Source organism: Coregonus clupeaformis, chromosome 26, assembly GCF_020615455.1.
Source record: "Coregonus clupeaformis isolate EN_2021a chromosome 26, ASM2061545v1, whole genome shotgun sequence".
Classification (NCBI taxonomy): Eukaryota; Metazoa; Chordata; class Actinopteri; order Salmoniformes; family Salmonidae; genus Coregonus; species Coregonus clupeaformis.
Genome location: NC_059217.1, coordinates 21,082,438 through 21,094,804, shown reverse-complemented (window position 1 = coordinate 21,094,804; position 12,367 = coordinate 21,082,438). Strand labels below are relative to the sequence as shown.

Here is a 12,367-nt window from a genome sequence, read left to right as displayed (position 1 = left end):
AACTTGTTCTCATACTTTGTTTCTTTGTTGCACTTTAGGAACTGATATTTATAAACCTTTGTTATGACTGGAAATGTGGAGACATGAGCACCAGTATTTTATAATACTTTACATCTCCTATCGGTATGGAACCCTTATCGTTTCCTATTGCAACACTGTTCTGGCATCCATATTTACAGCAGTAAAGTGTCAGTTATGGTCTGATTTCCATAAGTACAGTTGGTCTGTGTGTTTAGTCTCACCTTGAGGAAGCTCTTGGCAGCGGTGCGGCAGGCCTGGTAGTACTCCTGGTAGTTGATGGTCTTAGTCTGTTCTCCCTCCTTCCAGCCCAGGGCGGTGTAGCTGCCAAACCTCTCCACTGCAGTTTTAAACATCTGGTCTACAGTAAGTGAGGGCTCAGCGGCAAAGCCCGACTCTCCCATCCTCAGCTTCACCTCCCCGTCACCCCTGGACGTCCACCGCTCTGGCTCAGCCACCGCCAGGGACAGGGAGTCTGGTCGCTGGGCACTCACTGAGGGAGAGAGGGTTGTAGTTTTTTACCAAGGCAAGTCAATTGAGAAGGAAAGGAGTGTTTGATTGGTGAGCTTTGTCTAGACTCACTTTTTATAGCACCTCAGAAAAGAGGGATATTAAGTGGATAAAATGTGCGAGATGATTTGAGTGCTTTCTTTCCCTTTCTGGACACTTTAGTGATGGTGATGGCCAATGTTCCCTCCAATTTTTTCCGGCACTGAGCAAATTTCAGGTCTGCTGAGCGCAAACCTGAGTTGTGAAAATTCTGTGCAACTTCTGGCATGCTTTTACTGTGAACACTGAGGCTGTACCCACTTTGAGTTAGTTTTAACATTGGCCAAGTAGGCTACTGTGACTATTTGATCATGATGTAGGCAATGGAGAAAACAATGGAGAAAATGCATCCCATAACATCTGAATATGGAAATAGCCATTGAAATAGCCGTTCTATGATACAGCCTACAGCAGCAGCCAACGTGTGGTGTTCAATGTAGGCCTACATTCCATGATGGTTGAAGAAAATGCAGGCCTTGACATGAATCTGTTTAGCCACTCAGACAAGGAGGTGACAGAAAATGTTGTATTGTGTTTGATGCAAGAAACCATTAATTAATAATTCATTAATTATTGATCAGATAAAAATGTACAGTGAGTGAAAAAAGTATTTGATCCCCTGCTGATTTTGTATGTTTGCCCACTGACAAAAATGATCAGTCTATAATTTTAATGGTAGGTTTATTTGAACAGTGAGAGACATAATAACAACAAAAAAATCCAGAAAAACGCATGTCATAAATGTTATAAATTGATTTGCATTTTAAATGAGGGAAATAAGTATTTGACCCCTCTGCAAAACATGACTTAGTACTTGGTGGCAAAACCCTTGTTGGCAATCACAGAGGTCAGACGTTTCTTGTGTGCAAACCTGGTGGCTACATCTCAGGAGGGATTTTGTCCCACTCCTCTTTGCAGATCTTCTCCAAGTCATTAAGTTTTTGAGGCTGATGTTTGGGAACTCGAACGTCAGTGGGATTAAGGTCTGGAGACTGGCTAGGCCACTCCAGGACCTTAATGTACTTCTTCTTGAGCCACTCCTTTGTTGCCTTGGCCGTGTGTTTTGGGCCATTGTCATGCTGTAATACCCATCCACGACCCATTTTCAATGCCCTGGCTGAGGGAAGGAGGTTCTCACCCAAGATTTGACGGTACATGGCCCCGTCCATCATCCCTTTGATGCGGTGAAGTTGTCCTGTCCCCTTAGCAGAAAAACACCCCCAAAGCATAATGTTTCCACCTCCTTGTTTGACAGTGGGGATGGTGTTCTTGGGGTCATAGGCAGCATTCCTCCTCCTCCAAACACGGCGAGTTGAGTTGATGCCAAAGAGCTCGATTTTGGTCTCATCTGACCACAACACGTTCACCCAGTTCTCCTCTGAATCATTCAGATGCTCATTGGCAAACTTCAGACGGGCATGTATATGTGCTTTCTTGAGCAGGGGGACCTTGCGGGCGCTGCAGGATTTCAGTCCTTCACGGCGTAGTGTGTTACCAATTGTTTTCTTGGTGACTATGGTCCCAGCTGCCTTGAGATGATTGACAAGATCCTCCCGTGTAGTTCTGGGCTGATTCCTCACCATTCTCATGATCATTGCAAGATCTTGCATGGAGCCCCAGGCCGAGGGAGATTGACAGGTCTTTTGTGTTTCTTCCATTTGCGAATAATCTCACCAACTGTTGTCACCTTCTCACCCAGCTGCTTGACGATGGTAGCCCATTCCAGCCTTGTGTAGGTCTACAATCTAGTCCCTGACATCCTTGGAGAGCTCTTTGGTCTTGGCCATGGTGGATTTCTGGCACCTTTAAGAGTGTGCTCCTAATCTCAGCTCGTTACCTGTATGAAAGACACCTGGGAGCCAGAAATCTTTCTGATTGAGAGGGGGTCAAATACTTATTTCCCTCATTAAAATGCAAATCAATTTATAACATTTTTGACATGCGTTTTTCTGGATTTTGTTGTTGTTATTCTGTCTCTCACTCAAATAAACGTACCATTCAAATTATAGACTGATCATTTATTTGTCAGTGGGCAAACGTACAAAATCAGCTGGGGATCAAATACTTTTTTCCCTCACTGTATGCTATCCTCCGCCAATTGGCAGCTTAGCTTAGTCAAGCCTGTCCCAAAATAAAACACTGCCCCTTTAAGACATAAAAAAGCTCTTACCTGACTCACTTTTCAAAGATGGCTAGAAATATACACATTTTGTGAGCACCCGCAACTTAGAAGGAACATTGGTGATGGGCGTAAATGCCCAGTATGCAGACACATGCAAATCAATCTGTCAAACGGCTCCCAAACCCCACGAGGAAGTCCAACCAATCACTTTGAATGGCGTGCCTCCTGCTTACACAGGCACTCACAGAAATTAGCTTAGACCCTCTTTAGGGACATGAGGGAGTGAGAGGAATTATGGTTAATGACAAATTGTTCCACCCCGATACTGATGACTGTGTAAACTGTGTTAGGGTTATCATTATAAACCCACTAACAGAGTGGGTTAGACTGTGGAAATGTACAGGCCGCCTAAAGGTGGGCGGAGCTAAGTTCCTTTGTGTGTGTGTTTGGGCACCAGAGCTCTCATGAATAAACATACTGATGATTCTTGCTGACTCTGGACCTTGTTTAATTCATGATTAAACCAGAGCCTTACACCCTCTGGGAATTATTCAAAGCATTGAGTTTAATTAGAGATAGAAATTCTCGTGACAGGGAGGCTGCTCTGACTTCTGGTCTTAAATCCCAGTAGCCGTTTGTCCTCGTGTTTGCTCCACTGTTGTCTGCAGTGTTTGTGGAGAGCCAGAGGCAGTGGGTTGTGCTGACCCTGGCCCCCAGTCTCTGCCGGTACACACACCAGGCCCAGTGTGAGTCGCCAATCAGCCCAACACCAGACAAAACAAGGGAGGGCCAGACAGGGGATCCCAATGACTGCCTTGGCAGCCCCTACAGAGTCCGGGCACACAGGCCGCACAAGGAGAGCTCCCACTAGTAGGGACTAACAGGGCAGGAGACTGAACTGTGAACCCCTCAGAGCTAGTTATCAGACTGTCCTGTTCAATAATTAATTCTGTAAAAAAACATAATACAAATATTATAGCCAGTTATTTAAAAAATGGGGGCCCATTAGCCAGAAACTAGCCTCTGCAGAGTCCTCAACATCCTCAATGGATATTCCGGTTTTCAGGGGAAATGGAAAGCGAGCCTGTGACGAGTCAAGCGACTTCCGCTTTTGGACGTTAACAAGATGATGTTCCATCTTAACTCCTCCTCCACATTTACTGAATTGGTTTTACATTGCAGAAGAACCCTCCCGACAGTTTTGTCTCTTTTCCTTAAGACCAGTATGTAGGAAATCTACACTGAAAATATAAACAAAACATGTAGTGAGCATTTCTCCTTTGCCAAGATAATCCATCCACATGACAGGTGTGGCATCTCAAGAAGATGATTAAACAGCATGACCCTTACAATATGTGCATCTTGTGCTGGGGACAATAAAAGGCCACTACAACATGCAGTTGTGTCACACAACAATGCCACAGATGTCTGAAGTTCGGAGGGAGCGCGCAATTGGCATGCTGACTGCAGGAATGTCCATAAGAGCTGTTGCCAAATAATTGAATGTTCATCTCTACCATAAACTGCCTCCAATGTTGTTTTAGAGTACATCCAACCGGTCTCACAACCGCAGACCATTTGTATGGCGTTGTGTGGGTGAGCGGTTTCCTGATGTCAATGTTGTGAACGGAGCGCCCCATGGTGGCAGTGGGGTTATGGTATGGGCAGGCATAAGCTACGGACAACTAACACAATTGCATTTTATTGATGGCAATTTGAACGCACACATACCATGACGAGATCATGAGGCCCATTGTTGTGCCATTCATCCGCTGCCATCACATGTTTCAGCATGATAATGCACAGCCCCATGTTGTAGGGACCTGTACACAACCATGCCGTAAGGACCTATACACAATTCCTGGAAGCTGAAAATGTCCCAGTTCTTCCATGGCCTGCATACTCAAACATGTCATCCATTGAGCATGTTTGGGATGCTTTGGATCGACGTGTATGACAGCGTGCTCTAGTTCCCGCCAATATCTAGCAACTTTGCACAGCCATTGAAGAGCAGTGGGACAACATTCCACATGCCACAATCAACAGCCTGATCAACTATGTGAAAGAGATGTCGCGCTGCATGAGGCAAATGGTCACACCAGATACTGACTGGTTCTGATCCACGCCCCTACTTTTATTTTATTTTAAAAGGTGTCTGTGACCAACAGATGCATTTCTGTATTCCCAGTCATGTGAAATCCATAGATTAGGGCCTAATGAATGTATTTAAATTGACTGATTTCCTTACATGACCTGTAAAATCTTTAAAATATTGCGTTTATATTTTTGTTCAGTATACATTACATGGCCAAAAGTATGGACACCTCATTGAACATCCTTTGCTGCTATAACAGCCTCCACTCTTCTGGGAAGGCGTTCCACTAGATGTTGGAACATTGTTGCGGGGACTTGCTTCCATTCAGCCACAAGAGCGTTAGTGATGTCGGGCGATTAGGCCTGGCTCGCAGTCGGCGGTTCCAATTCATCCCAAATGTGTTCGATGGGGTTGAGGTCAGGGCTCTGTTCAGGCCAGTCATGTTCTTCCACACTGATCTCGACAAACCATTTCTGTATGGACCTCGCTTTGTGCACGGGGGCATTGTCATGCTGAAACAGGAAAGGGCCTTCCCCAAACTGTTGCCACAAAGTTGGAAGTACAGATTCACGCGTTTACAAAGTCCAATGGCGGTGAGCTTTACACCACTCCAGCCGACGCTTGGCATTGCGCATGGTGATCTTAGGCTTATGTGCAGCTGCTCGGCCATGGAGACCCATTTCATGAAGCTCCCGACGAACAGTTCTTGTGCTGACGTTGCTTCCAGATGCAGCTTGGAACTCGGTAGTGAGTGTTGCAGAGGACAGATGATTTTTACGCGCTTCAGCACTCGGCGGTCCCATTCTGTGAGCTTGTGTGGCCTATCACTTCACGGCTGAGCCGTTGTCTGAGCTCTTCCGTACGGGCCATTCTACTGCCAATTTTTGTCTATGGTGATTGCATGGCTGTGTGCTCGATTTTATACACCTGTCAGCAACAGGTGTGGCTGAAATAGCTGAATCCACTAATTTGAAGGGGTGTCCACATACTATGTAGTGTAGTTTCAGGTATTTATTTTACGCCTGCTATGCTAGGTTAGCCAGAGAAACAGAAGCTCTAACTCACCTAGTACTATTAGCAGTCTTAATAAAAAAAATTGAAAGGTCACCATGTTAAGACTGGAACTATAGATAATCCAATATTTTGAAGCTTTTGAAAGAAGTATAAAACTGAAATAGCAACAGAGAAGCTAGGGATCATTTGGCCTGGTGTTATGCTGACCCCGTTTTCATAGAGCACCGTGTTGCTGTGTGTTGTCAACAGCACAGAGCTGTGGGTTGAACCTCCTGGGAATTCAGGGGGGGACTGTTTATGACCAAACACTTCTTTATTCAACAGCCGCACAAGGCCATGGTGCCAGCCTCAGCCAGATCCTCATGCTACAGGTGGATGTGATGGAAGAGAAAGCTCCACTGATTTAAGAGCAACATAGGGTTTACTGACCAACTGACAAATCTCAACACTTTGAAATGTGAATTAATTTATTCATTTGAAGTTTTGAATAGCTTTAGGATGGGGTTTTCTAAACGCCAGCCCCCCCTAATATAGTTTTCATACTTAGGGCATTAGGAATGTTGATGACTGAATGTTCTTGGCCAGAGGAGACAGGAAAGGGAAGTTTGGGACCTCACTTCACCTCCCTTCCCTTTGGCCCATTTCCTCAAAGTTGAAAATGGGACAATGAATTTTGTCTACCTCACAATTAATGTACTGGTATACCTTCTGTACCCAAGTGCCAACCTCAAGAGTGTGTGTGAACCAGTTTGTGTACACTAACAGTTGTAAGCCAGTTTCCTACATTGTTTTGCGTCCTTTCTAAAATGCTCTCCTTGTGGTGTTTGCCATGTAAATGTGTGTCTGTATATGTCAGCTCACCAGTCTCTGTGTGTGTGGGCTGTTCAGTAGGGATGTCTGTGGGGTGGTTGGTGAGCTCAGTGTTGGCCCCAATCTCCTCTTCCCTCTCACCGGCTGACTCCTCCTCTGATGACTCACTGAGGGGAAAAACGTTATAAACAATGTTAAGTGGATTCCCAGTCCTGTCCTGCTGCATTCCACTGCCATGTCTAAGATGAAGCCTTTCAGTGTCAGAAGGTAAAGAACCTGTCTTGTTAACTGACAGCACATTCTTTCGAAACCAGTTTACAATGTTGACATGACAAAGTGTAAGGAATGTGCCCTGTCATCTTTGTGTGATGAAGTAGGTCAAATATCTCTGTACGCAGTCATTTGATGTGGAGGTGTTAAGACAGTGACAGGGTGCTGGTCATCGTTTCCTATCAGATTGCATCATTCCTGTGTGACGAGAGCCTTTCGATCAACAGTCCAAACAAGCGTCACACCATCGGACCAGATAATGGTTTCAATCCAGGTACGTACTTGGCTATGAAATCCACAGTGACGTCATCCAGTGAGGCGACGCTGTCCCCGATGCCACAGGGTGACCGCAGGTAGCTGACGTCCCTGGGGGGGTCCATCACCACAGCTGTGGACATGGCAGTAGGCTCACACACAGTAACTGCGGGGGGAAGAGAGATGGAGATAGGGGACAGTAAGACACAGCATATGACTCATTCACACATGACCCACACACAAATCTCAGGGACAGAGTTTCCCCAGCGGTAAGTGTCTGAAGTTTCGGTCAGGCTTCGAGACAAATGTGACACAAAGAGCATCAGTCCTTCCTTAGAGCAGGGGTTCCCAAACGTTTTCACTCAGGCCCCCCAACCAGCATTGGGGAACATCCCGCACCCAGTCTATTTCTATGGGCACAAGCACTGTTCATGACAAACTGTTCACACACACCTCTTGTTGGTGGAGAGAAAATGTAGCAGGTTTAAAGCTAATTTTCTGCAATTCTACACATTATCATGGGGTGCAGAGAATTTGGCCGTTTTAAAGCTCATTTTCTTGTTATTGTAGTTATGAATAGCTCTAAGGCAGTGGTCACCAACCAGTCGATGGATGTTCAAGGCATCCTAGTCCATCACCAAACATTTCTGTAGAAAAGCCAACGATAAAGGCATAAAGGCTTGCGCTCCTTTTTTCCCCCGTGTTGCGCTGTTGGCGGTAAGTGCACTTGATTCAGAAGTCATGCGCACCGGTAGGCAAAGTGTTCCCATTTTGAACCATATCATTTGTCCGAAAAGACAAACTCTGCCTACCCGGCGGAGCGGGAGATCTCTGGATAAATCGAGTGTGCCTACTGCGCTGGCCAATCGTATAGCTCAAATCACCATGCCTACCAATAGCTTCCACAACCCCAGCAAAGTTTGATACTAGCCTACGTGAGATTTCATAACTTTTAAAACCATGACCAGAGAGACTGTCAAAGAACACAGCAAAGAGCTGCTGTTTTTATGCGCGAGTTCATGTCTAAGTTGTATTCAGCACTGTCAACACTTTATTCAAACACTATTACAAAACATAAAACATGCTTCTCTACTTCCACTCGCGCTGCAGTTGCAATGAATGAGTAGCCAAGTGTATCAATAGCCCTGCGTTTTTATTATTATTAGCAGCTCGTCATGTCTATTTTAATATCGAGGAATATTTCACTTTGTCTAGTCATAGGAACAACATGAACTTGTACCTGAGGCAGATGCGGTGAGACTCGAGTTTCACCATCCGGTGGAAGACTGTGTCCCCTCTCTCTAGTCAGCCTCACCGAAGGAGAGAGCAGGGACCGTGAGAGGCAGACCCTCTCTCTGCTGAGACTAATGCAGTGTTCAAAACAACTGGGAACTCCGAAAGAAACAAGATCCGACCGGGGAAAATAGTTTTGAACGGTCATCCAACTCGGAAACTTTCTAGAGCTCAGACTTCCCGACCTGAAGTTCACTGACGTCATAATTTGACAGTCCCCCCCCCCACTACCCAATTTCAAAATTGCACCCTTGTGCAATTTTGCGCACGCCACGGTTTGGGAACCACTGCCTTAGAGTAGAACCTGCTGTAGCATGTGACTGCCAAACGGCTCACAAGACTCCCACCACTGTGCTGCATGTCACAGGGTCATGCTCTGGTCTCTGGATAAACATAACACATGGTCTCAGTCATTACACTGCTTGGAGAGCAGTCGGCAAAGCTAAATAGTTTTGATCACCAAATGCTTTTATGGACATCTTTTTACAACGGTATTTTACAACAGTAAGTGTCGACAGGACTCAAATGGGTACAGATCCAAGAGGTGCCATTACAAAAACAGCTACTGTAGACTGAACTGTGCTTTTTTTTAAACAAATGAGGCTTCCTTTTAAGTAACTGCTTTCAGCCAAAACTAATAAACCATGTTTATTCAATGTGGTCGTTTCCTAAAATCAGTAGAAGCCTAAATTAACATTTAGGCCTAATCGTGTTATGAAACCCCCTTTCAGAGATATAAAGCCATGTGGACACATGACGACAACGGGGCAGCAGAGGTTGCATAAGATGGACTCATTTGGCTGGCTCGTTCATCCTCTGGTTATTGAACTTCAATGGCTCCATCTGTGTGAAAGAGACTCAAACGGAGCACAGTTCAGCCCCTGTTGATCTGTTTGTTCCATTGTGGGAGGTTAACCAAGAGGGGGAGAGCTGAGCAGAGCGCACGTCCCATCTGTCATCAACACGGCACAGGAAACACGTCAGCGCTGTAGAACAATAACCACGACCACGTAACCCCGCTCCACCATCGACTCGACCCCCTTGCTGGAGAGCCAACACCGGCTGCGGTCCTGTTTATCTAGGCCTGGCTCTCTGTGCATTGAAAACACATACCAGCGGCCCTTTTAGCCTATTCCACAATAGGCCATCTTAGTTCACCAGCTGAGGACAATTAAGCAGCGGCAGGAGGAAAGAAAACAGCCTCCATGGGGAGGTCACAGAGCAGAAACATTCTCCTGAGCCAGGGACAGGGTGCAGCAAACCCTTATTAAAACTCAGTCAAATTTCATAACCTGGTGCTGAGTGGTTGGTTGTAAAAAACAAAAAAAAAAAACAAATATCTGATTCATGGTTTATGGGCCGTACCTCAGCAGATTGATAGATTCTACCTCCCCGCTCCCTCGGTGACACTGCTGTCAGCTCATTACCCATTCCTGCAGAGCCTGTCTCAGCCCAGCCAAGGAGGCAGATGCCATGGAGTGAGCTCACCGCTTACACCCGACAGCCCCCCTACAATAGTTGCCATTGTACTCTCTTCTTCCTTCCACCAGTAACAGAGCAGCTGCAAGATTCCCCATGGTCACACACAATCAGACACAGCTGTGGCCAGGGCTCACGCTGCATGGCTGTAATGTACGGGGGTGGGTGCTAGGGCTGCACGATAATCCATATTGCAAGAGGCTGCGATATTTTGAAACGCCACTTTGCTGTCTGTCAGTTCTTTTTACTTTTAATTTATTACTAGAGTTGATGGAGTGCTCGTTTGGCCACATCCCAATCCCCCACACACCAAGCCCCGCCCCATCACTTAAGCAGGCAGTTCCTCATGCTCAAGATTCACTCTGCAATGCATGCACTGACCAAAAAGCATGCAGTCAACAGGTTTTTGTGGTCCTCAATTTGAATGGGTGGTCACCACCCGACCCACCAGGCCCAGTTCATTATAATGCCTGAATGATGTTGCACATGCTGATGGCCTGCCATGAAGATTCCCTCAATGCTCACTGGGTACAGCTCAGATGGATTTAGCATTGTGCTAGGGCTGCAGAATTAATCAAAATCGCATTGGAATATTGACATGTGCAATATCCATATCGCGAGAGATCATTATCGCATGCAATATGAGGCGCAGCGTCCGTTTTTATTGTTTACTTCATTCTCTCCTCTTGGGGCTTTGCTTCTTAATATAAATCATTGTATTTCTAAGATTCCAACAGTTCACCCAAGTGTTTTGATCCATATTGCATATCAAATCGCAATATTTGTAATATTTTTTTTTTTTATAGCAATTAGATTTTTGCCCATATCGTGCAGCCCTACATTGCGCACAGTTTCATCACAATAGCAAATGACTGCCTCGTTCCACTCAATTAAGAGAGGATTAGGTCCCAAACAGTATGTCCAGTACACATAACTGCCAAATGATGTCCATTCAAAAACTGATTGCAACCATAGACTGTTTGGCTAATTTGAGTAGAGGCTTTTCTTGAAAAAGTCACATTAAATATATTCTCAGACACCAGCATTAACTACAACTGAAACAAATCCTCCCCAAAACTGGGCGTCTCCAAAACCAAGCAGGGTCTCCCCACACACAAAAACCAAGCCCTCTCTCCACCCACACAGCATTTAAATACCCAACATTTTAGAGAATTTCAGATGCAAAGAAAGCACTTGCTACATTATTCAAATCCCTCTCCTTCCCATCTCTCGCTCTGCCTGCCTCTCCCAGATGGCCAACTCACCCTTCTGCCTGGACCTGTTTCTAAGGCTGCTCAAACACTGGGGGTGAATCAAGTTCCCATCAATCCATCCACCCAACTGCTGTTTCTGGCAGCAGCAGCCTGGCAAGGAGTCCCAGTAATTCTTTCTGCCTCACCCTACCCTGTCCTATTAGCTCTACATGGAGGGCTGGATGCTGCATCCCAGCCAGCACACATACCTGCTAACCACATGGGCTAGTGAGGTGGATGAACCAGTACCACATATCAGCCTTCATAGCAGTAGTACATTAGTTGTTTTGAATTCAATAACGTACTGTTAATGTAAGAACTAAACCTTAAGGACATGGTTCAAATTTAAAACAAAGAACACAGACAGAGGGACTCAGATGTAAATACTGATGGTACAAAGGAACCATCAGCTCACATCCTAAAGGAAATGCCACACCTTTAAAAAGAGCCCAATGATGCTAGAGAAATGCCTTCCCAAAAGCCAAAGCCAGAAGATTATTGATATAAAGATCATACGTATCAACTGACGTAAGCGGTTGCCTGTCAGATTTAGGCTACCCAAGTGAAAGGGCTGTACATCTAATTCTAAATCATGTAGAAGGACTTACAGTGCATCCTAGTAAGCAAACTTCTGATCTCTTGTTTCAGTTCTGGTTGCCGGTTCTCTGGACTGCGTAAACACGCGTTGTATTCTGTCAGCCGCTAGACACAAAATATGCTGGCGTCAGTCTCTGTAACACATCATTCATTTTCAAACTCTGAGTTTGTCCCTCCTCCAAAACCCCACCCTCTCAGCGCTAGCCTCTTTCCTGCAGACATCCTTGCACACTTCCCCCACTAGTATTCCAACACTACAGCCCTTTTCATTGGCTGAAAGGGCTCACACCACAAGACTCGTCCCACATACACGGTCACGTCAGCCAAATGAATGCAAGAGGGAGGGGAATGGGTCTGCAGTTGGTGAAATACCATTTCCTCCCTCTTCTCTTGGATGATGCTGTGAGGACCCCACCAGACCTATCCCCCCGCACACACTTCTGCACCACACACAAACAATGCAGATGTCAGCTGGGGTTACTACAGGACAAGGAAGGGGCGGTTCATCTGGTTATCAGGCCAGGTTGCTATAGCAATCCAGCAGCTGTGCTAGCTGAGCTTTGACTTTCCAGAGACTAAATGGATAATAACATTGCCAGGACATCCTTATCC

The 12,367-nt window shown here is 45.7% G+C and overlaps 1 protein-coding gene across 4 annotated transcripts in view; it reads right to left on the bottom strand.

The window, feature by feature from the left end:
• Window positions 1-12,367, bottom strand: part of LOC121540294 (long-chain-fatty-acid--CoA ligase ACSBG2) — a 45,196-nt gene that overhangs the window by 19,926 nt on the left and 12,903 nt on the right. For 2 of the 4 annotated variants that reach the window (XM_041849061.2, XM_041849059.2), the window contains exons 2-4: window positions 7,161-7,299; window positions 6,660-6,775; window positions 243-511 (exon numbers count right to left, since the gene is read on the bottom strand). In XM_041849061.2, coding sequence (XP_041704995.2) covers window positions 243-511; window positions 6,660-6,775; window positions 7,161-7,276 — 501 coding nt within the window. In that variant the 5' untranslated portion in view covers window positions 7,277-7,299. Of the gene's footprint in view, window positions 1-242; window positions 512-6,659; window positions 6,776-7,160; window positions 7,300-8,373; window positions 8,547-11,766; window positions 11,912-12,367 lie in introns of those variants that run through there. The other 2 variants (XM_041849060.2, XM_041849062.2) reach the window with 2 other exon arrangements.